Genomic DNA, 26741 nt, shown 5'->3' with positions numbered 1-26741 from the left:
TCTTACATATTATTTTACTGCAAAAGAAAAATAAAATCACTTTTTATATATTTGAAAGTTGCAACAAGTTGCAAATTTTCTTTTCACAAATACAATGATGAGGGATTTCTTACACTGCAGGCCCTGAGCAAGACCTTTCTCTCAAGAACTGCCATGGAAAACAACTTCTCCACTTTTAGAGGCACTATCTTAAGCCTTTATCTTCAACAAAATTTTTGAAATGCTAATAATGTACAGAGTGGGGAGAGGCAGTTCTATCTGAAATGTCCAAGAAAAACTACTGGTGCAATATTCTATGTCACAGATAAACTCATCTCTTTTTTCATTAGTGTTTGATAGATTTGTTTGTTTTTTATAAGACAGAGGGAACAATCAAAGAGTAAGGCCTTTGGTTTATTTCCAGATTAAAAAAGGGGCTGAAATTCTTTTGTTCTGCCATAGGGAAAAGTTACCAGGATCTGATAGGGACTTAGAGCCTGAAAAACTGAATTAGAGTCTAGTTCTCACTATTCATCAACCAGGTGGGTATTGATAAAATTTTTTTTAAAAGGAAAAGATGACTAAAAGGGCTAGAAAGGGAAAGAGAGAATACACACACACACACACACACACACACACACACACACACACACACACACACACACACACATATTTTAGAGAAAGACATGTAAAATGGAGATGTCATTTTAAATTTATCTTATTATCTGCTGCACAGGGCAAAAGAAAGATGTTCTTTTAAAATACAAAATCTTTAATCTGAACAATTCCCCAAAGGAAATTTTTTGATTACTATCTCCACAATGTATTTATAAAGCCTGTATACCACATATACAGAAATATCTTGAAATAATGCAAAATGAAAAAAAGAGAGCAAAATAGTTTTCAAGACATATGTATATATGAAAATATGTACAAAGACATGTATATATTCCTATGGCATCATTTATAAGCACTGAAGATTATTTTTAATATCAACTATACTTTGTTACTGAATATTGACTGACTGCAAAAATGCATTTTCTAGCCAAGTTATTTGATTTCAGTTCTTAAGTTCCCATTTCTCATTTCCCCCCAACAAATGATTGCTTACAGGTGAGCATAAGGAGCAAGAGTAATGGTAAATGCCAGAGGCTACAGAAAAACAGTTTCCTAGAGCTGACGCGGTCTGAATCCTTGTAGAACCGAAAACCAAGGTAAGAAATATATAAGTTGATTGGGAAGGAGATGATGGGAAAGGTCCATGTGGTGACTTTTAACATGGGGGCCATCACTGACAGTCCAAATAAAGCCAGGCAGTAGCGTAAGGCCACTCGTTTGCACATAGCAGGATGAGTGACAGACATCATACAGTAGCCTCCCCGGGAATAATCTTCTCGAAGGTTCCAACTTAGAGCATTGAAATGAGGAAACTGCCAGGAGTAGAGGATTCCACCAAGTAGTAATGCTCCTGTTTTAAGTTAAAGGAATGAAAACATTCATTAAGAATAGTTCATTTTTTGTGTGTGAACACAAAGGTCACAAAACAAACTTAAATCTAAATAATGTAAAAAAAAAAGTATCAACATATGTATTTTAACACTGACTCTTTATTTCCTGCTTCTATCACTTTCCATTCATTGTTTATTCTTGTCCATTCCTATATCTGTACAGACACACATACATTATACATATGTGTGTGAATCTTATGGTTTTGCTTTTCTCATGTATGTGTGTCTCAGTATATATATCTTTTTTAATATGTTTTAATTTTGTTCTGTTTTCTTCATTTGCATTATATTTCACATGAAGTCATGTGAGGCAGCTGAATAATATAGGAATGCTAGACTAAGTCCAAAAGACCTGAGTTCAAATATGGCTTTGCTATGTGTACTTGGGCAGGGGCAGCTGGGTGGCTCAGTGGATTGAGAGCCAGGCCTAGAGACTGGAGGTCCTAGGTTCAAGTCCGGCCTCGGTCACTTCCAGCTGTGTGACCGTGGGCAAGTCACTTGACCCCTGTCGCCCACCCTTACCACTCGTGGGCTAAGGACGATCCCTAGCCTGGATGAAAAAGGAGGAGGGTTGGGCGTGGGGCTAGCAACCCCACCCTGTAAAAAAAAACTACATCTGCTATAGAAACTGCAACCTAAAGTAGGGGCAGCTGGGCTAGCTCAGTGGATTGAGAGGCAAGCCTAGAGACGAAAGGTCCTAGGTTCAAATCCGGGCTCAGACACTTCCCAGCTGGGTGACCCTGAGTGACTGCGTGACCCATTGCCTACTTGTTGTGGCCCTATGCTCCTAGAATGGAGTCCCAGGATAAAAAAAAAAAAAAAAAAATGTGTACTTGGGCAAATCACTTAACTTTGTTTGCTTTGGTTTTCTCAATGGTAAAATGGGGATAATAATAGAACCTACCTTCCAGTACTGTTGTGAAGATTGAATGAGAAATATTTACTTAGCACAGGGTCTGATGAAGGTATAATACAAATGATATTATTGTTATTATTTCTTTATTTTGTCATTTTTAATTTTTTAGAATTAAATTTTGTTAACTTAAAACACCTAGGTAATTCCCTCCCTTTATCTCCTTCTCCCATGAGAGAAGGCATCATTTAACAAAAAGACATGTATATATAAAATTGTGTCTTCTTTCTTTCCATTTATCAGTTCTTTCTCTGAAGTGGACATACACAAATCATTTTTCAAACAATATTTCTATTGCCGTTTATAATGTTCTCTTGGTTCTGCTCATTTCACTCTTTAGAATTTCATGTAAATCTTTCCATGTTAAAAAAAATCATTTGTCATTTAAAACACAGGTCTAGCTATCTTTTAGGACAAAACATAAACAAGCTACTGGGTATGTAAACATTCACAGTCTGGTTCCAGATTTAACTTTTCAGATTTATTTCGCATATGAAATATGAAAGATATTTCATATATTATACACTTAAACTAAGAGGACCTACTTGCTATTTTCCCCTGAAATCTATTCCATTTCTGACTTCTGTGTCTTTGACCTGAAAGCATTTAAATAACATGAAGAAAGGGGGAAATTATCTCACTGAGTCAGGCTACTAGGAGAGATGACCCAAAAATGAAAAAAAAAAAGAGAGTATCCAGGAAGAGAGAGTAGTCATTACTGTCAAAAGCATCACTGGTAACTTTGAAGAGTAAGGAGTTTTAAGTTCTCTATGAAGTGGTTACAAACAATAATTATAACATCTTTTCTTATCATGGTTTTAATATATTGTGGATTGGCAGAAGAAATTAAGTGAGAATTTTTGAGAAGCTTTGTGGAAGCTGCAGATGACACACGAAGGTCAAAAGAAGCCAGAAAGGTGTAGAAACAGAAACACAGAAAATATACATATGGTACTATATAACAGCAACATTTTATCTTTTACTACCATAAACATATATAATTTCTTTTTTAAAGTTAAAATAAGTAAAAAAGCCAAAAAACTTTATGTGGATTTTCCAGAATGCAGGGGTGTTATACTCTAATCTCTGAGATGTGGAAGGGAAATTATTTTTATTTTATTATTATTAATTAATAAATTATTAGTATTGGGAAATAATTAGAGAGGAGGTAAAGGCAACCAATATAGAAGTGTGGTTGAGAAGGGAGGAAATATACAGGATGACAGCTTGAGATGTAAAGATTTATCTTATGTTTTCAATTTGTTAAAAGCACTTTTTAATTTTCTGTATTAAAACTTTTTTCTGAACTTAAAAACAAAAAATAACATTTCTATATACAATGTCAAATATAAAAATATAAAAATAAAAATTTAAGTCCATTCTATACAATTTGCTTTTTAAAATTTCCAAAAAATGCAAAATATTATTTTATAAAATGTGCTACTTATTGTTTCCTTCTGATATTCCTTCTATTCTCTTATATTTATAAGAGATATATATACATATTATATGCATATAATATATATACATTTAATATACATAATATAACACTGCATACACATACATATAAATATTGATGGCACTTTTCTCTTGAAAAAAACAAACAAACTTTTCTTCAATCCTTTTTGGGCATCACTGTCAGCCTCTACTTTATTCAATTATAAAACAAACTTTTTAACAGGTAAGCACAGTAAAAGCAAAACAAGTCCACAATGACCATGTCTAAATGATCTCTTTGTGCATTTTTGTTTTAACACCACTCTTTCAAGAGGTGGGTAACTTATTTCATCATAGGTCTTGGAGGACCTCAGTTCTTAAGTTGCTTTAGTCTGCCATTGTTATCCATATAGAAACTATTTTTCTGGTTCTGGCCTCTCCAATCTTTATTAATTCAAACAAGTGTAAGGATTCTATGAAATCATCTCTTGTCATTTCTTATGACACAATATATTTACCTCTGTTTGATGAGCACTCTACTGCAATTCTCCAAATTCTTGCTATACTAAGTTCTTCTAAAGATATTTTTTGCACATGAGTTCTTTTCCTCTTTCTTTGATCTCTCTTTAGTATAAACTTAATAGGGATGTTGTTAGGTCAACAAATATGCACAGTTAAGTGACTTACTACACTAAGGATATAGTTACATACTGTTTTATAGAATGGCTGGACCCATTCAAAGTTCTATCATTAGGGCATGAATGTTCCTATCCTTACATCTCACTTCTTAAATCTGTCATTTTCATTTTTTGTCATTTTTGCCAAACTGATGGGGATAAAGTAGAACCTTAATTGCTTTAACCTGAATTTCTCTTGCTATTGTTTTGGAACCTTTTTCATAAGGCTGTTGACAATTTGTATTTCATTCTTTGAGAATTGCCTGTTCCTATCCTTTAATATATTGGTAGTGGCTCTATATTAGAAATAATTATGTATATATCTTGATATCAGACTTTATCAGAGAAATTTGTTGCAAAGATTTGCCCCTCTCTTTTTTGAATTTTCTTATATTTCTTTTTATAGCTAGCTCATGTCTCCATTGAAGCTTTTTAATTAGTTACACTGCTTCCCATTTCCCCCTTCAGTTTTTGTCAAAGTGATCCTAGTAGTTTGAGGTCTTTGAGTTATCAAATACTATGCCAATATAGTTTTTGCTTTTTATATGTTGTGTACCTAATCTGCTTCACTGGAAGACTTTTTTATTTGAACTAGTACCAAATAGTTTTCCTGACTATTTTTAAAATTTTGTTTTTTTAATAGAATTTCATTTTTTCCAATTAATATATTTTTGACAAATGTTTTCTGACATTTTAAGATTCAAATTCTCTCCCTCCCTTCTCTACTCCTCCAGACAATAACTAAGACTATTCATAGATTATATTGTTATTGTGACTGAAGACACATATTACATATGCAAAACACTCATGAAGGAAATTTAAAAAAATTTATCATGAGTCATTTAGGATTAGGATTATATTGGAACATTGCTTTCCTGATAATAGTTTAGTCCTTCACAGTTGATTTGATGACTATTGGTGTATAGTCTGGTACTGCTCAACCCCTTCATACTTACCTGTGTTATATGATTTCTCTTCTAAGAACTGATTTTTTTATTGTTCCAGATGAATGTTATTATTGTTTTTAGTTCCATAAAGCCTTTGGTAATTTGGTTGGCATGGCATGGAAACTACAAGCAATAAATCTCTCTCCAATTACTTAAGTATACTTTTTATTTTTGTATAAATCCAGAGTGTCTTATTGTATCCATACAGTCAACTCCCAGATGTTCTGTGTTATTCTGTAATTATTTTATATGGAATTTCTATTCCTGTCTCTTTCTGCTGTGTTTGTTGGGAATATATTGAAAAGTTGATGACTTATGTGTTTATTTTGATATCTTGCTATTTGGTTGAAGTTATCAACTGTTTCAATTAAATTTCTAGTTGATTTGTTAGGATTCTCGCTGTTGACCAAGACATCATCTATAAAAAGTGATTGAACCATGACAGCAGAAGATAGAAACCCTAACCACTCTCAAAATCTCCATCAAACAACCTGAAAATAACACTTTAAAATGTATACTGGAGTGGCAAAGCCAACAAAGGGATAGGGTGAGGCAATCTTCCTGCTGAAGATGACTTGGAGGGTAGGCAGGAAAGATCTGTTGCACTGGGGTGAGAGATGAACACAGCCTGAAGTAAGGCTGCGATGAGAAGCCCCTGCACAAGTCAGTAGCAAGACCACCACTTCCCCTACTATTTGAGATTCAGAAGTCAGGCCCGAACCAACAATTGGGCCCCAAGACCTTGCCTGAACTAATAGCACCTCTACAACTACTCCTCAAGGTTATGAGCCCTAGCAGAAGTTCACAGTGAGGTAGAAGTCTTAGCACAAGGTAGGCTACAGTCTACAACACTGGTGCAAGCCAACAGCAGGTCTTAAGGGATACTGAATAAGTAGTAGAAGATGGTTTCTAGAGCTATCAGGGGATAAGTGGTTCAGAAAACTGGTCACAAGGAGATTATAGGCAACCCTTTGCAGATGGAAGACACTGTTGTGTATCTCATACAAGGTTCTGAGTCAGAGTCCTAGAGATAGACCTGGGTTCCAGGGGAGAAAAGAGTGATTGTGGTCAATCACCAGAGCACAGGCAATGAGAAGATTCACCACATCTCTCCATACATCATACCACTTTGGAAAAACTGAAACTGCAGATTCCCAGAACTAGCTCTGAAGGTAACAGCACAAAAAAAGTCTAAATTTAGGAGAGTGCTCACTCCACTCTGGGAACAGAGCCCAATGTTAATATAAAAATAAAAGTAAAAAAAAATAAGCAAACATCAAAAAAAAATAACCAAAAAACCTGAATGTTAGAAAATTATTATTGTGACAAGGAGAACAAGGCACAAACTCAAAAGAAGATGAGCAAAGCAACTACAAGAAAAAGGAGAAAGAAAAATGGGAATTGGTCTCAGGCTATGGAAGAGGTCAAAAAAGATTTTAAAAACCAAATAAGAAAAGCAGAAGAAAACTGGGGAGAAGAAATGAAAATGATGTAAAAAAGAGTCAAGAGTGGGGTAAAGGAGGAAAAAAAATACATAAGAAAATAACATCTTAAAAAAACAGAGTAAGTCAAATGATAAAAGAGGCTCAAAAATTCAATGAAGAAAAAGCATTTCATAAAAAACAACATACCAAAATTTAGGTGACTTGGCACAGGCAGTACTTAGGGGAAAAAATTTATCTCTAAATGCTTACATCAATAAAATGGAGAGAAAGCAGAGCAATGAACTGGGCATGTAACTAGAAAAAACTAAAAAAAGAACAAATTAAAAATCTCTAATTAAAAGTCTAAATTGAAAATCCTAAAAATCAAAGGAGATATTAGTAAAGTTACCACTGAACTAATAAATAAGACTAAGAATTGGTTTTATTAAAACAAACAAAAAAACAACAAATCAATAAAATTGCTAGGCCACTGGTTAATTTAATGAAAAGAAAGAAGAAAAATAGATTATCAGTATCAAAAATGAGGAGACAACTAGATGGCTCAATGAATTGAGAGCCAGGCATAGAGAACAGAAGATCCTGGATTCAAATCTGGCCTCAGTCACTTAACCTCATTTGTTTAGCCCTGACTGCTCTTCTGTCTTGGAATCAATACAGAGTATTGATTCCAAGACAGAAGGATTAAAAAAAAAATGAAAAGGGTGAACCACAGCACCAATGAAGAGAAATTAAAGCAATTATTAGCTATTTTGTCCAATTATATGCTGATGAATCTAACAATCTAAGCAAAATGGATGACTAGTTACACAAATATAAGCTGCCTAGACTAATATGAGGAAATATAATCTATTCAAGCAATTCCATTTTAGAAAAAGAAAATGAATAGCTATCAATGAACTTCCTTTAAAAAAAAAAACCCCCAAACACTCTAGGGTCAGATGTATTCACAAGTGAATTCTATTAAGTACTTAAAGAACAACTAATTCCAAAACTATATAAACTATTTGGGAAAACAGGTAAAGAAAGAATTCTACCAAATTCCTTTTATGACAAATATGGTGCTAATATTTGAACCAGGAAGACCAAAAACTATAGAGAAAGAAAACTATAGACCACTTTCCCTAATGAAAATTGATGCAAAACTTTTAAATAAAATACTAGCCCTACTAGACTACAGAAAATACTCAACTATAGAAATATATCACAAAAGATCATACACTATGTCCAGGTGGTATTTATACCAGGAATTCAGGGCTGGTATTTTAATTTTAGGAATATTAGGAATTTTAATTACTATTTTTTTTAAACCCTTAACTTCTATGTATTGGCTTCAAGGCAGAAGAGTGGTAAGGGTGGGCAATGGGGGTCAAGTGACTTGCCCAGGGTCACACAGCTGGGAAGTGGCTGAGGCCGGGTTTGAACCTAGGACCTCCTGTCTCTAGGCCTGACTCTCACTCCACTGAGCTACCCAGTTGCCCTAATTACTATTTTAATATTAGGAAAACTACAGTATAATCGACTATATTAATAACAAAATCAACAAAAATCATATGATTATCTTAAAAGATGGAGAAAAAGGTTTTGACAAAATGCAACACCTATTCCTATTAAAAACATGAGCATAAAAATCAGGACACTAATACACTGCTAGTGGAGTTGTGAATTGGTCCAACCATTCTAGTGGACAATTTGGAACTATGCCCAAAGGGCTTTAAAAGACTGCCTACCGGGGCAGCTGGGAAGCTCAGTGGATTGAGAGTCAGGCCTAGAGACGGGAGGTCCTAGGTTCAAATCCGGCCTCAGACACTTCCCAGCTGCGTGACCCTGGGCAAGTCACTTGACCTCCATTGCCCACCCTTACCACTCTTCCACCAAGGAGCCAATACACAGAAGTTAAGGGTTAAAAAAAAAAAAAAAAAAAAAAAAAAAAAAAAAAAAAAGACTGCCTACCCTTTGACCCAGCCATACCACTGCTGGGTTTGTGCCCCAAACAGATAATAAGGAAAAAGACTTGTACAAACATATTTATAGCTGCTCTCTTTGTGGTGGCAAAAAAAAATTGGAAAATGAGAGGATGTCCATCAATTGGGGAATGATTCAATAAGTTGTAGTATATGATGGTGATGGAATATTATTGTGCTGAAATTAATAATGAACTGGAGGAATCCCATGTGAACTGGAACGACCTCCAAGAATTGATGCAGAGTGAAAGGAGCAGAACCAGAACATTTGACACAAACTGATACATTATGGCACAACTGAATGTAATAGATTTTCTACTAGCACCAATGCACTGACCCAGGACAATCTAGAGGAACTTATGAGAAAGAACACTATCCACATCCAGAGAAAGAACTGTGGGAGCAGAAACGCAGAAGAAAAACATGATTGATCCCGTAGTTTGATAGGGATATGATTAGGGTTTTGATGTTAAAAGATCATTCTACTGCAAATATGAATAACATGGAAATAGGTTTTGAACAATGATATATGTATAACCCAGTGGAATTGCTTGTCAACTCCAGGAGGGGAGAAGGAAGGGGACAGGGAGCCATGAATCATATAACCATGGAAAAATATTCTAAATAAAAAAAAAAGAAACAGGAAAAAAAAACATGAGCATAAGATTAGATGGAACTTTCCTTAAAATAAGTAGTAACTGGGGGCAGCTGGGTAGCTCAGTGGATTGATAGCCAGGCCTAGAGACGGGAGGTCCTAGGTTCAAATCCGGCCTCAGACACTTCCCAGCTGTGTGACCCTAGGCAAGTCACTTGACCCCCATTGCCTACCCTTACCACTCTTCCACCTATAAGTCACTACACAGAAGTTAAGGGTTTACAATAAAAAAAAAAATAAGTAGTAACTCTCCAAAACTATCAGCAAGCATTATCTATAATGGAGATAAGCTTCCCCAATAAGATTAGGGGTGAAGCAAGGATACAAATTATGACCACTATTATTCAATATTTTACTAAAAATGTTTGCTTTAGGAATATAAGAAGAGAAAAGAAACTGAATTAATTAGAATAGGCAATTAAATTATCACTCTTTGCAGATGATATGATAGTATACTAAGAACTTAGAAAATCAATGAAAAAAGTGGTTGAAATAATATGTTTAGCAAAATGGCAAGCTAAAAAGTAAGCCCAAAGAAATCATCATCATTTGTATTATATATTACAAACAAAGTCAAGCAATAAGAGATAGAAAGAGAAATTCCATTTAAAATAACTATAGACAACATAAAATAACTGGGAGTCTACCTGCCAAGACAAACCCAGGAATTACAGGAATACAAATAATGTCAGAGCTAAACAACTGGAAAAATGTTAATTGCTCATGAGTAGGCTGAGCCATATGACAATTCTACCTAAATTAATTTACTTATTCAGTGCCATACCAATCAAACTACCAAAAAATTATTTTATAGAGATAGAAAAATAGAACAAAAGGTCAAGAATATCAAGGGAACTAATGAAGAAACACAGGAAGGCTTAGTCACACCAGATTTCAGACTGTGCTATAAAGTGGCAATCATCAAAACAATCTGGTATTGGCTAAGAAATTGAATGGTGGATCAGAGGAATAGTTTAGGTACAAAATGTATAGTAGTAAATACTATACTATTACCATAGTAATCTAGTGTTTGATATACCCAGGTATGGTAGAAACTAGTTAGAAACCAAGCTCTCACAGCACATTTCAACATAAGGTCAAAATGAATACATGATTTAGATATAAAGGGTAATGCTATAACCAAATTATTGAAGCATGTAATAGTTTACCTGTCATATTTATGAACAAATTTAATGAACAAATTTATGAACAAATGAGATGGAGAATATTATAAGATGTAAAATGGATAATTTATATTGAATTAATAAATTTATGCACAAACAAAACAAATGTAATCAAGATTACAAGGGAAGCAGAAAGCTGGAGGAAAATTTCTTAAAGATAGTTTATCTAAAAGAGGCTTCATTTCTAAAATATATAGAGAACTGAAGTAAATTTATAATAATAAAAGTTCTTCCCTAATTGACAAATGGTCAAAGGATGTAACAAGTTCTTTTCAGACAAAAAAATCAAACTATCTATAGTTTTATAAAAAAATGTTCTAAATCACTACTGACAAGAGAAATGCAAACTAAACCAGTTTTGAGGTACCACTTCATACCTATCAAATTGGTTAATATAAAAAATGAAAAATGATAAATGTTAGAAGGGATTTGGGAAAATTGAACACTAAATAAAGTTGGTGTAGTTGTGAACTGATCCAATGATTTTGGAGAACAATTTGGAATACTATGCTTTAAGAAATGATGGGCAGTATGATTTCAGAAAAACCTAGCAAAACCTACATAAACTGATGTAAAGTGAAGTGAGCAGACCCAGGGGAACATTGTACACAATAACAGTAATATTATACAATGATCATCTATGAACAGCTTTGCTATCTTAGCAATGGATTGATATAGGCCAGTGATGGACGAACTATGTACGGCCTGTAGGCCAGATGCGGCCCCCTAAAATGTTCTATCTGGCTGCGTGACATTATTCCTAATTTGACGAATACAATGAGTAGGATACAATACAATGAAACTTTGAAAGAACTGCCTTAGAAACAGACTGACAGAAGAATATTTCCTTTCCTTTGGCCCTCTCTTTAAAAAGTTTGCCTTTCACTGATATAGGCCAATTCCAAAGGACTCATGATGAAAAATGCTATTTACTAACAGAGAAAGAACTGATGGAGTCTGAATGCAGATCCAAGCATGCTATATTTTTCTTCTTTTTAAAAAATGGTTTTTGTTTTTATTTTGTAAGAGTTTTTTTCCACAGCACAAACAATATGGGAATATGTTTTGCATGATCACACACTGCTTGCCATGTCAGGGATGTGGAGGGGAGGAGGGGGGGCAGTAAAAAACTTGAACTCAAAATTTTGGGAGAAGAATGTTAAAAACTGTTATTAGATGTATTTGTTTTTTTTAAACCCTTAACTTCTATGTATTGGCTTCAAGGCAGAAGAGTGGTAAGGGTGGGCAATGGGGGTCAAGTGACTTGCCCAGGGTCACACAGCTGGGAAGTGTCTGAGGCCAGATTTGAACCTAGGACCTCCCATCCCTAGGCCTGGCTCTCAATCCACTGAGCTACCCAGCTGCCCCCTATTAGATGTATTTAGGAGAAAAATAAAATATTATATTAAAACAATGAAAAAAGCCCAGAATTTTGTGTTCTTTTATTCAGTATTCATAATATTCACATGGGAAAGTCTTTAGCTTGTGATATTTCCTGCATTATTTTGAAAAAGCTTAGAACTCTGACATTTTCTAATTCTTAATCCAAGGATAATAATCAATGAGAAGATGATGATGGTGCTTTTCTTCTAAGTGTATCTTCCAAATTGATTCATACTAAATTAGAGCTAGAAAGAAGAATTTAGCTTTCTAATGCATAATTGTTCTGACTTTTCAAAATATTTAAAGACCAGCAATTTTTAACCCACATCCTAGAGTACCATGTCCCCAATAAATAAAGAATATATTACTTCAAGAACAACTTTTGTTAACAGGTTTAGAGTGTTACAGGAAATTAGCAAAGAGAAGGTGACTGACAGGCAGGAAAAAAAGATTCCAGAACTTTGGGAGAGGCAAAGTGTCAGTTACTCCCTGGACTTTCCCTTGGATGGGAATATCTGGATCTTCTCTGTGTATCCTGGCTTAGTGAAATCAACAACCAACAAGAGTCACTGGCTGGAGTTTGGTTGAGTGATAGGTGAGACATACAGTGGTGGACACTGGTGTCAAAATCCTTACTCCCTCTCCAAATTGGGTTTTACTGGCTATTAACAACTGGATTCCTGGAGGACCCCTGTTTGAGGACACAGACGTGAGACCCCAATCTGTTCAGCTGGACCTGTTCACCTTCCAGTTTTCCTTTATTTAAATATCTTTAGAGGAACTCTGGTTAGCCTTGAGTTAGGTAGCTAGGGGATTTTTTAGTGTGGTTAGTTAATCCCACTCCCTTCCTTACCTGTCCTTGTTTGTTAAATAAACCATGTTATGTTACCTAATAGCCTCTCCTTGAACATCCTTAGCCAAATGTGGTGATTTGGCCCATCACCATCAATTAAGAACCCAGTTAGATACCCTATTGATATTTTATGTATATCTCATTTATACTCATTCTACCAAACTCCCCCATATATTTGTTTTTAAAGTTGGCACCCCAGATAGGTTGTATATATAGATTTGGGCTAAGGATAATAGCTTTCAAGGGGGAGTTATACTGTGTTTCACTGACTGACAGTCAACTAGGAGACAGAAAATTCCATCTGGCAAAGTGAGCAGCTGGGAGCTGTCCAGGTGCTGAACTGGAACATTTAAACACATGGACACTGTGGAGGGATTTTAATTTTTAAATCATAATTTAAATACATCTAGTAGCACATGGTTTCATAATTTTTTTCTCTTTTTTTCATAGAACTTTTATAAGATTCAAAGTGTCTGTTAATACCACCAATATAACACTACACTACACATTATTAGAAGAATATAATAGCAGGGGACATATTAAATACTGTTTTTTATTTTTTAAATGACTGTTTGATGTACATTCCCTATGGACTATTTATTCTTTTCCCAAAATGTTGTTATATGTTTCTAGATTTTGAATATCTTAAACCTATTACGGGAATAACTGTGCAAACTATATATGCATAAATGCTGTTGTTGGTATTGTCTTTCTTTGTATTGTATAAGATCAGATGGTTGTTATTTAGGATTGGTGGTGTATTTAAGGTTATTTTAAGATGGCTTTGCAGAGATTCAGAATTGAAACAGATGTTGTTAATTATGCAAGCCAAAATTGACACAATAGTTATGTTTTCAATCTGGGATGACATCTAATGGTTTTAATGAATTTGGCTTAAAGGAAAATGATGTAGCAAAGGACAAAAATTAATGAAAAAGGGGGCAGCTGGGTAGCTCAGGGGATTGAGAGCCAGGCCTAGAGACAGGAGGTCCTAGGTTCAAATCCGGCCTCAGACACTTCCCAGCTGTGACCCTGGGCAAGTCACTTGACCCCCATTGCCTACCCTTACCACTCTTCCACCTATAAGTCAATACACAGAAGTTAAGGGTTTAAAAAAACAAACAAACAAAAAAACAACAACAAAAAAACTAATGAAAAAGATAAGGGACAGTCTAGACTAGAAAGGGAAACAACAGAATTAAATAGTAATGGTAAACCAATAAATTTATTTCCTCTTAGGGATATTTCTTAGTTATCAGTGGAAGGAGTATTGCATTTAAAATCACACAAGTAATTCTCCTCAGCAGAAATCAATGCAATTAAGTGTAGAACTCCTTATTTTTTTTGATAAACCTGCCAAGGTAATAAAAGAGTTCAAACGTGCAGTTAAAATGTTCAATCCAGATCATGCTGATTTTTTTTACTCCTGTGGAGGAATTATTGACCAAAAGAGAGAGAAATGAGTTTCTTGAAGAGACAAGAAACAGTCTAGGCTTGACTCCATGGCCTGAGGATTATGATAAAGTAGATTTAAACTCTGTGACTAATTACAGCATGTTAAAACAGGTAAGGAAATCAATCATTGAAGTCAGGGAAAGGCATTCTCATAGACTAAATGCCTGGTCAAAGTTTGAGATGGTCAAACAAAATCCAGATGAAACACCAGTAGGATTTTTAGACAGAATAATGGAAGCTGCAGAAATTCACTTAGGTTTAGATGTTCTAGATGAGGAGACCATAGCCCATATAAAGAGAATTTTTGTCAACAATGTATGTAAGGCAATGAGGAAAATTCTTTAAAGAATTTTGTCCAGATTGGGAGTTGGGTGTCACTGGAAGAATTAAAATGTAAAGCTACGTATGTGTATGCTGCTGATAGAGAAAAGGTAATGGATGACAAAGATGCAATCGTTTAGAACTTGAAAAACAGCTGAAGGATGCTAATAATAGAGCAAAAGACAGCAAAATAAATGAAGTAAAGGCAGTAGCTGCTCTTAGATCTGTGCAGCCTAGAGAATAACAGCCTCGGGACAGAAGATCAGGTCCCCAAAGGTTTTTCCTATGCAACACAATTGGTCATTTATTGTGGGAATGCAGGTACGGAGGACAATTTAATAGGCAGCTCAATAGGAACAATAATTACAATAGATATAATAATAATAATGGTTACAGAAATAATTGGAATAATAATGGTAATAATTATAGACAGAATAATGTAAATAGGTATCAGAATGCTTGTTGTCAAGGTGCTCAAGCCCCAGATCTGAGTACTATGCAAGGGTATAAGACCAATCTTTTCCAATCTTCTAATTCTTCTTCCAATCAAAAAACTGATTGTTTCAATCAAAAAAAACAAAATTGGATGAGAATGGCAAACCTATATATAGATTTTTATTCAGAATTTGAGAATAGTTAATGATTATCTCATCAAACCTCATCCTTTTGTACCAAGTCCAGCTACTATAATTTCTTCCATTTCAAGTCAGGCAAGATATTTCACTGTAGTAGATTTATGCTCAGCTTTTTTCTCAATTCATACTTTCTAATTTCCTATAACAAGAGGGACCTAAAATTGTTTAGGGAGGTCAGTAACTTCTTTAGGATACCAAGAGTTTTCTTGGTGGAAGTGTCTAGTTTGCAAAGTTAATTCTATCAGATAGAGATCAAATAAAAATTATACTGGAACAGTTATATCCTTGCCTTTAGTATGTTGCTATTGTTCAAACTGGTTCATAGCTGATAATGTGCCATATATGCTGACACAGGCCTGCTCTAAGGTCCAAGTGGACCAGTACACAGAGTGCTGGGCCTAAAGTCAGGAGGATTCATCTTCCTGAGTTGCAGATGGCCAATCAAAAGCTATGCTAGACAATGTGAGAAGCCTAGGGGAAAGAATTGGTAACATTACCAAGCCCCGGGAGCAGTGCTTTGCCAAAGAGAAAAATGTAAGATTGACCCTGATACCAAAATGGAGGATGGGAAAGAAACAATGTTTCAGACTCAAAACTCCAACTTGGAAGGCATTATAACAATAGCAAGAGAGATACATTTCTGCTTGAACCCCGAGGCTGAAAGTTTCAAGCCTAGAAACAATGTAGTGAGTCCCTTAGTTTCAAAATGGCCAGCAAGAGAAAAAGTTTTTTAAATGGCTGACAGTTTGAAACTGAGGCTGGAAGGGACAGGCTTGCCCATGGAGATCTACAACTTCAAAAATACCTCACACACAGGGCTGAAACCTCAAGTCCTGGTGAAAGGGAAGGAAAATAGACCTAATTCTTTTCCTGGAACCATGAAAGGAAACTTACAAAGCCCTAGGGTGGAGGGAAAAACTGATAGATCTCAAACAGTAGTCCAAGAGAAGCCATTTTCCATTCTAGGCACAGAAACCCAACAGCAAGGGGGAGGGGCAGAATTGGACGTCCAACAGGAAGTGCACATGGGGGCATCCATTTTACTGGAAGTAGATTATCACCAGGCTACAGTATATCTCCTAACAGAGAAGCATTAGATTCAGAAACCATTACTACACTGCTACTAAAAGAACACAGACAGATATTACCTTTGCAAAATAACAGTACTAATGAACCATTAATCATGATTCAAATCAATGATGAATACATCAATGGGATAACTGATACTGGGGCAGATATAAGTTGTTTAAAGAATCTCCCTAGAGACTGTGAGATGCTTGGATCAGTCATAATTATAGGAGCATCAGGCATACCCCAAACTGCACCAAAATTTCAACCAAAAATGGTAAAGTTGGGTCCCATAGAATTCGACCATCAATTCTTGTTCTTACCATCATGCCCAAACAATCTCATAGGCAGAGATATCCTATGTAAATTAGCTAAAACAATCTACTGCAAGCCAAGTGGTGAAATATACTTGCATCTCCCTAAAAGGTCATTGAAACATCATCCCAAGTGCTTAGATAGGATAGCAAAAGATCACACAATCTTAGTACTGGATCAAGATACCATCTATAAGATTCCAGATACACTACCCAAAGGGGTCTGGGTTAGTTACTCATCAGATGTGGGTAGGATCCTATCCGCTAAGCCAGTGAAGATTAAAGTAAAAGAAGGAATGCCACCACTTAGGATTCCTCAATTTAAATAAAGCAAAGAGGCAGTGACAGGAATAAGACCAATTGTGCAAAGCCTACTAGATCAAGGCATATTGGTATATGGATTTTCAGATTTTAATACTCCTGTCTTGCCAATAAAGAAGGCAAAGTTGGATGCTGATGGGAACACCCAGTAGAGAATGGTACAAGATCTTAGGGCAATAAATGCATACATGAAATAAATACATGCTGTGGTTCCAAGTCCATCACAAATAATTGCAGAAATTACACCCAATTCAAAATGGCACATGGTTATTGATCTCTCTAGTGCATATTTCAGTATCCCAGTCCACAAGGAAAGCCAAAAATTATTTGCTTTTACGTGGGAAAATAAAACCCTACTATGGAAGCGTCTTCCACAGGGGTTCATAAATAGTGGGAGTATATTCTGCCAAATATTACAAAAAGATCTTGAACCCATATCATTCACTGCCAGCAAATTGGTGCATTATGTAGATGACATCCTGCTAATATCACCAACTGGGGATATCTGTCAAAGAGACAGCATTCATCTTGTAGAAGAACTGTATAAGAGAGGACATAAAATATCCAAAAATAAAGTCTATTGGGTTAAAGATAAAATTGAGTTTTGGGGATTTGCAAAATGGAACTAGAACCATATCCAAGAAGTTCTCTTCAGTATATCTTAAGTATATCAAAGACATACAAAGACTCAGCTTACCTAAGACCAAAAAAGCATTTAAGAGCAATAACTGGCATGAGCAGCTACTGTAGGCAGTGGATCCCTGGTTTTTCTCTGATATCAAAACCTCTAACAGAGTTAACCAGGAAAGACACCAAAGAACCACTGAAGCTGACAAAAGAACACAAGAATGCCATTGAAAAGTTAAAGAGAGCAATTCTATCTTCTCCTGCATTAGGCATTCCTGACCATAACAAAACATTTCATCTGTTTATCCATGAGGATAAAGGAATCGCCTGTGCAGTGCTCACACAATACTTAGGAAGCAAATTAAGACCCATAGCCTACTACAGTTCAACACTTGATCCAGTTATGCAAGGAATGGTTTCCTGTTTAAAGATTATTGCTACTGCAGTTCTGATGGTTAGAAAAAGTTCTAAGCTAGTCCTGGGAGGGGAGCTAAGATTGTATTCCCAGCACCAACTTGAAATCATGCTGAGGAAAGCAAATCTGTAAGCCTTTACATCGCAATGTCTCTCCCAGTACCAAGCAATTTTACTAACAAACAAGAACTTGACTTTCCATAGATGCAAAACCGTTAATCCAAAAATTCTCATCCCTGAATTACCACTAAAAGGGTGTTACGATTAAAAATGATAAAGACTGATATAATAATAGAAATTAGTATTTTAATTAAAGCCATGCTGATAGGGATAAAATCATTAGACCAAGCACCTGTAAGAATTCACATTGCCTCAGCCATTTTTACCTTTCATATCTCCCCGCGCCTGGTAGCTAAGAGGGTGACTTCCTCCTGACCCAGAAGACTTATCCCCTCTCTTACATCATCATACTTCCTGTTTGCCATGAGGAATCATGGGAAATATAGTTTCAAAGTCTCCCACATGTCCATAGGGAGTCTGCTAAACATTTCCCTGAATTTAAAACAAACAAGGGGATAGCCTTCACAGTTGTAGTGACACACTTGAGATGGTCCAAAAGACCAGAGCGGATCTGTCCAATACTCCCATGGTCGGAGCCAACCTAACACTCTTCTGTGATGGCTCAAGCTACCAACACAATGGGCAAAGAGTTTCAGGAGCAGCAGTCACAATCCAGAATGAAACACTATGGTATGCAGCACTTGGGTCAAACATCTCAACTCAAGGTGCAGAAATTTTTGCCTTGATACAGGCTCTCCAGATTGCTGAAGGCCAAGTCGTGAATATTTTTATGGATTCTAAATATACCTTTGGTATTGTACATGCATCAGAGAAAATCTGGAAAAAAAAGAGGGTTCATAAATTCAAATGGGAAAGCAATAGCATATGGGAAACTGATAAGTGAATTGTTACGGACCATACATTTAGCACTGAAATTGTCCATCATTCACTGCCGAGCACATCAGAAGCTAATGGGACCAGTACAGCTAGGCAATTACAGAGCAGACATCAATGCAAAATTTGCAGCTAGATTTGGACCACTTATCCTTGGTAGATAAAGATGAATTGCTACAACTTACTCACCAAGGGAAGTGAAATATTGGCAGGAAAATCTTGGAGCCAATCTAGTAAATGGAGTATAGATGTCTATCTCTGGAAAACCATTTTTGCTGAAATTACTGCACCACACTGCTTGTGCAGCCATACATAGGAAAGACCACTATGGAGTTTTAGGAATAGTGCAAGAGCTGGATCGCTTTAGGAGTGACGACAAGCCAAACGTGTGTGTGAAAGTTGTACAGTGTGCCAACAATATAACAAAGCCATAATTAAGACCAAAGCCTATGGAGGAAAACCATTAGCTTTCACACCGTTTGAATGCTTGAGAATAGATTATGTCACGATGCCAAGATGTCAAAACTATAGGTACATACTCATGATAGTGGATAAACTAATAAAATGTCCAGAGGCATTCCCAGCCAAGAGAAATGATGCAGTTTTTGTGGCAAAGGTGCTACTGAGGGAGATAATTCCAAGATTCTCTATTCCAACAGTCATTTCATCTGACTCTGGTAGCCACTTTGCAAACTCTACTCTAAAGCAAGTATACCAGGTGTTAGGAATCAAAAGACATCTATGTTCAGTCTATCTATCTACCTCAGTCACCAGGAGCCATTGAACACACTAATCAATCTCTGATATTGATGATCAGGAAGCTGTGCACAGAAAGTCATCTTAAATGGCCAGATTTCTTACCTATGGTGCTTTTCTACTTAAGAAGTCAACCCAATAGTGAAAAACATTTGTCACTGAACTATAGTATGGGGAGCAACCTTCGGTAGAAAAAGCTCCACAAGACACTAATTATCTATCACATCTAGGAATCGAATGCAAAATTTACTAGTATGTCAGCTTCTCTACTTCTTATCTCTAAACTAATGTAACAAGACTTAATTTCTAATATCATCTTTATACTGGTGACCTCTGAAAGATCATGAAGACAGAGGGATACCAGGAGAAGGATTGCCCCACTAAAAAAAAGGGAGGGTAACTGATTCCAGATGAAAGATATCAGGACTGGACTTTACCATTTCACTCCATTCCTACTTGGAAGCTGGGACCTTCTCTAATTTCCTGGACAGGGAGGGAGATTGAATCTACCATTTCATAAACAGTTAGGGTCCAGAAACTAAAGTCACACTGCCCTCTGGCCCCAAATGACTCATGATTGGATCTCCTCCTCTTCCAGGTGCCTCTTGTGGATGGGAGGGTTATGATAATTCAATCAACATTTAAACTAAGGCAGACTTATTATCTGATTCCATTCTTTTACTGTTGTGGGTTCCTTTCCTATTCTGCCCTCCTCTTCCATTATGTCCTTATTCTATTGTTGCTTTCCCCTTCACATTCTATATTCTTGTGATCACAGAAACTTAGCTTCCTCCAGAAGGCTATCCTAAGCTGCAGGGTTGGATATTCACTTTCTCATGCCTCTCAATACACAAAGATTAAAGAACAGGTATAGTCCTTGTTATTCATTGCTACTTTCAACTTTTCCTTCAAGGGTCAATGTTAAGTGTAAAAAGTCCTAGAAGATCTAGGTCCAAATCCTGATTCAGACATTGACTAGTAGTATGACTGCTCAACTTAATTGCTTCAAGAAGTAATTTCCTAATTTGTAAAATGGAGTTAGAATAAAGTAGAAACTTTTAAGGTTCATTTTATCTCCAAATCTGCTCTATCCAGACTTACTATCCAATTCAATTTCTTATAGTGGTTCTCCACTATATATTTCCCTCCAAGTTTATTTGCACTCTGGTTCATGGTCTTCCTCTCCAACCCAAGATTTTTTGATTTCAATATACATCTTGATACTTTCTCACACACACTGGCCTACCAGATCACTGCCTGCCTCTATGCTCATGACCTGTACTCTTCGTTCTACTTCCAATACATTTAAAGATGATTATACTGATTTTAATGATTTCCCACAAATGTTCCACATCCATGAACCAAAACTCTGAAATTCCTACTTCTAACCATAATTTCCTGTTTTTCTATCATTCTCTATGCCTTATCCTTCTCAAGTCTTCATCTTTACTGTGACTTTTAGTCATACTAACCTTTACTGATTTCCCAGTTTATAGCCTTTTCTCTGGTTTTACCTTCCTTTCTTCAAAATCTTGATATTGTAGCATGCAAGTTTAATTTTATATTGTCTTCTACCTTAAAAGTCCTCCTTGCCCTCTTGCTAATAAACTTTTTCAAAACCCTAAACTTGGACTACCCTCAACACATATCTTTTCAGTTGCCACTAACATGCTGTTGAAAATAGCAAATAACCTGAATTATTAGGTACGTAATGTGTGGGATGAGATTCATTTGGCTTGTAATTCTAATTCTCAAGACCCCTTAGTGTTAGTATTCTTTAGACTAAAACTCCCCCCCCCCCCATAACACTTCTAGTTTTTCTAACCTATTTTCAAACCTTGAGAAGAGTTTATCTGTACCCTGGGAAGAAAGAAAGCCCATAAGATAAGCTGAAGGAGGCAAAGTTCAGTAAGTTTCAATAGTATCATTTTGGTCCCAGCCTAGGAACCCCATGATAGTCACGGGTTTTTCTGGATCATGGTGGTCTTTAGGGGTACACAATGTTGAAAATCACATGTTCAAATCTATAAATGTCACAACCACCCCCTTCTGTGGGATTGGACAGAGAGGAGGAGGAGAATCTTGCATCAGGATTATTATAAAAGTCTGTCATTGTGCCTAGAAGGAGAGAGGACATTTTTGCTCTGAGCAAGCCTCTTGTGTGGGCAGAATCCCTTTTCCTTCCCATCCCCTTCTCTCCCCCTCCCTTTCCCTACTGTCCACTGTTTTCTCTGAATAAAGCAGCTTTTCTCTGCCAGCATGTTATCAAATCTTCTGTTTGCTCATTAGAGTGATTTCTGGGGGTACAAACTTCCCCAGAATTCCACTCCACACAAAAATATAGAGTAGTAAATAACTATAGTAAATAAGTGTTTGATAGATCCAAGCATTTTAGATAAGAATTCAAATTTACTACTTGAAAAACTGGAAAACAGTACAGCAGGAACTAAGTATATAGACTCACATCTCACATAGTATCCCAAGATAAGGTCAAAATATGTGCATGATTTAGAGACAAAGGAAGATACCATGAGCAAATTAGGGAGAAGATGGACTAGTTTACCTGTCAGATCCATGAATAAAAGAATTTATGACAAAGCAAGAGATGAAGAACATTATGAGATGTTCAATGGATAATTTTCATTATATTACATTAAAAAAAGTTTTTGCACAAACAAAACTAATGCTAAACCAAGATTAGTAGAAACCTTGTGAAAAATTATTTACAGCATGTACCTCTAATAAAGACCTTATTTCTCAAATGATGAGAATTTTATATTTATAAATTTTTAAGAATATAACCTATTTCCCAATTGATAAACAGTCAAAGGCATTTTTATAGGAAGAAACCAAAGCTAGCAATAATCATAAGAAAAAATGCTTTAAATCACAATAAACAACTTTAAGGTATCAACTCACACCTATCAGAATGACTAATATGACAGAAAAGGAAAATGGTAAATGTCATAAGGGATGTGGGAAAATTGATAAAACTGCACTAAAAATGTACACTAATGTACTGTTGGTAGAGATGTGAACACTAAGTGTTCTGGAGAACTATTTGAAAGTATGCCCAAAGGGCTATAAAATTATTCATAATCTTTGACCCAACAAAACCACTATTATTCATATACCAAAGAGATCACAAAAAAGACAAAAGGACCTATCTGTTTAAATATTTACAGCAGCTCTTTTGGTAGAGGCAAAGAATTAGTAATTGAGGGATTATCAAATATTATTGTGCTATAAAGAAATGATGAGTAGGATAATTTCAGGAAAAAAATCAGAAAAGGCTTAAATGAAAACTGATGCAAAGTAAAGCGAGTAGAACCTGGATCAGTAACAGCAATATTGCATGATGATGCAATCCAATGATCTGAGACAATTCCAAAGGACTCATGACAAAAAATGCTATCCATTGTTAAAGAAAGAACTGATGGAGGGCTGATGGAGTCTCTATGTAGATAGAAGTATACTATTTTTTACTTTATTTTCTTCATGGGTTGTTTTTTTTGGACTATGAATCTTCTCCCACAGCATGACCAATATGGAAATATGTTTTGCAAGACTGCATATGTATAACTTATATCAAACTGCTTACTGTCTCAGAGAGGAGGCCAAGAGGGAGGGAGGGAGAGAGGGAGGGAAAGAGGGAAGGAGGAAGGAAGGAAAGGAAAAAATTTGGAATTCAAAATTTTAGGAAATGAACCATAAAAATTTTTACTTGGAATTGGGAAAAATATTGTTAACAACAACAAAAAGAAAATAGCGACCTTCTGAAATAACACCTTTTGATTGCATGAAAGCACCACTCCTTGATATGCACTCAGCATGACTGATTCTGGCTGACCTGAGATTAAAGGTTTGGCCTTGCTGGCTTCTGTAACTGTTCCCTCTTGACAGCAACTCTGTTACTTTATAGATAGGACTTATTATAGTGAGTAAAGAAGCAGTCCAAGCAAAAACTTGGCTGAGGCTGTGAACATTCAAAACCCAGAATGTTGAAAGAGACTTGTCCTCAGAGACTAGGAGAAAGTAGACAGTTTTGCCCTGGAGAAGCTGGAGGCTGCAGCTACTATTCAACTAACTAGCCTGTGGACTGATCTGGGATCTCAAAAGAAGAGCTAAGCTTGAATCACTGAGCAATCTGCAATCAAGATCTAGGTAGAGTAGGTGCTTTTCCTGTTGTTGGTGGACAACTACAGAAAGCCCTGTACTCCCTAGCTTATTAGATTTAACTTGCTATTTCCTGAAGTGTTCCTGTGACCTGATTTCATCTGGATATCACCCTGGGACATGCTTCGTGAGATTCCAAAATCCCTTTGTCTTGTCAGCCCTAGTGTTAGTGAAGCCAATTCCCCTTACCCAACATTCTGACAGTTACCTCTTACCTCCTTCCCTGTCCTTGTTAAACATTAAACAACCCTTTTTATAAAACTTCCTGGTAATCTCCTTCCCAGTCTTCAAGAACCCACTTAATTTAAACCATTTCCCTGGCTCTGTTGATTTCTGTTTCTGTTTGTTTCCCCCAGCTAAGTGTGTTATTGTGTTACCTCTCCCTAATCAGCTGTGGGCTACTTTTGCCCAGCAGTACTGGTGTGTCTCCCTTTAATTCCCTACAAAGTTCCCCATTCCCCTAAAAAATACTGTTATTTTCAGTTACCATACTTCAACTAAGGGGAAGAGGACTTATCTCAGCCTGAAGGATGGAGGCAGAAAATGTAGAATTTCATCATGGTTCCAAATTCTACCTAGTTTAAAGTGTTTCAGCAGCACAATGGTTAATAGCATTGGTAAAGAATATGGAGGCTCCAATTTTTCAGTGCTGCAGGAAAAATATTTACTTCATTAGTATGTACTAATACCAGGATAGAAGAGAAATATCGTTTCTTGGCATCTGTTTCAATTGTCTATTGAGAGAAAGAAGAGTTTATGTTACTAGCTACTCACCAGCATCAAGGCTACCTGTAGCTGCAGTCCAGCCCATGACTGGTGGGATGGCTCCAACAACGGCTCCCACCCATGTGTTGGCAATACTAATCCTTTTCATAGGTGTATAACAGCAGGTGTACAAGAAAATATTGAAAGCACCCAGAACTCCTGTGAGTGGATTGACTCCCCAAGTCAAAAGTGCGATTCCTGGAACAGCACAGCAAGTAGCAAAAGATACAGCCAACAGAGGACTGTAAGAGAAAAGAAAAGAAATATCAAATTGTTAGTCATACTGCTTAGTGTTTTATAAGAAGTGAAGTATTTATCCTTTTATTTAAAGTAATCTTTCCTTCACACTGTAAGAAGATATAGTTTTTATGCTCAAAGGGTGATAAAAAAATGCCTGCCCTTTGATCCAGCCATACTATTGTTGGGTTTATACCCCAAAGAGATCATAAATAAACAGACTTGTACGAAAATATTTATAGCTGTGCTTTTCATGGTGGCAAAGAACTGGAAAAGGAGGGTATGTCCTTCAATTGGGGAATGGCTGAACAAATTGTGGTATATGCTGGTGATGGAATACTATTGTGCTCAAAGGAATAATAAACTAGAGGAATTCCAGGTGAACTGGAAAGACCTCCAGGAACTGATGCAGAGCGAAAGGAGCAGAGCCAGAAGAACACTATACACAGAGACTGATACACTGTGGTAAAATCGAATGCAATGGACTTCTGTACCAGCAGCAATGCAGTGACACAGGACAGCTCTGAGGGATTTATGGTAAAGAATGCTACCCACATTCAGAGGAAGGACTGCTTGAATGCATGGGTTGAGGTGGACATGATTGGGGATGTAGACTCGAAAATACCACACCAATGCAACTAACAACAATTTGGAAGTAGGTCTTGATCAATGACACATGTTAAAACCAGTGGAAATGTGCATCGGCCATGGGTGGGGGGAGTGAGGGGAGTGAAGGGGAAAGTAGGAGCATGAATCATGTAACCATGTTAAAAATGAATATTAATAAATGTTTAAAAAAAAGAAGATATAGCTCTATGTCTCGTACATTGTAGGAAATAGAAACCTTGGGAGCAAAGCAGAGATAGCAAAGTGAATTCAGCATTTTTGCTGAGCTCTCTTAGCATACATCTTTACAACAATTTAAAGAAATGCAATAATACAAATTCTACATGGAAAAACAACAATAAGTCACATCAAGTCATGCCTAGGTGAGAAGAACTTAGAAAGTGAGGTCTATGGAAAACTGGGATAGAAGCTGGCTGGAAGTGTGGTATGGTTTTAAGAGTTAACAGCTGTATCTTGAAATAGGCAAGTGGGTCAGACTGGGGCCAGACAGGGATTAAACACAATTGGAAATACACCCACACCCCACAAGGGAAAGGAATGAATGGATACACTAAATAAACCACACAGGGGACATGGGGAATGGGTGATGACAGAGATATACACTACTAGGCTGGGTAACTGACACTTGGCAGTTTAACTGCTCACCAAACTAAACAGGGATAACAAAATAACTTATTGTGGGTTCTATTGGTATAGAGGAGAACAACAGGAAGTACATGAAACAAGTTTAATGTTATTGAGGTAGGGAAAGAGGGTGAGGTTTTGTCTAACTACTAGAGAAGTACCAACTGTCAATAGAATGTAAGTATTCAGCTGGCTTCCCTGCTACACTAAGTAATGACAGGCAGGCAACCCTAGCTGAAGCTGGAGAGGGCTGGGAGATTGGGATTCTCACAACATTGGTCCAAGCTGATCCTTAGATGAATACAGAACACAGGAAACAAATCCTTACTCAGCCAATAAATCTAGTAAGGCACTAGGGAGCTCGAGGCTATCTGCTAGTTGTCCACCAACTGCAGATTTGTAACCTTAGCTCAACCTAGGCTATCTGGTTTGATGGCCTATCTTCTTCACAAATTCCAAAATCCATAGGTTGTAGAGACTCACCTGATTGGATAACAGCTCCACA

The 26741-nt window shown here is 36.4% G+C and overlaps 1 protein-coding gene across 1 annotated transcript in view; it reads right to left on the bottom strand.

Moving 5' to 3' along the window:
• Nucleotides 1-733: 733 nt before the first annotated feature.
• Nucleotides 734-26741, bottom strand: part of LOC123243821 (protoheme IX farnesyltransferase, mitochondrial) — a 116997-nt gene continuing 90989 nt past the window's right edge. The window contains exons 6-7 of the mRNA XM_044671929.1: nt 24758-24990; nt 734-1447 (exon numbers count right to left, since the gene is read on the bottom strand). Of these exons, the coding sequence (XP_044527864.1) occupies nt 1062-1447; nt 24758-24990 (619 nt within the window). The 3' untranslated portion in view covers nt 734-1061. The remainder of the gene's footprint in view (nt 1448-24757; nt 24991-26741) is intronic.

This window comes from Gracilinanus agilis, chromosome 4 (assembly GCF_016433145.1).
Source record: "Gracilinanus agilis isolate LMUSP501 chromosome 4, AgileGrace, whole genome shotgun sequence".
In the NCBI taxonomy this organism is placed as follows: Eukaryota; Metazoa; Chordata; class Mammalia; order Didelphimorphia; family Didelphidae; genus Gracilinanus; species Gracilinanus agilis.
Note: the sequence above shows the minus strand (reverse complement) of the source record. Positions and strands in the feature narration are given on the sequence as shown.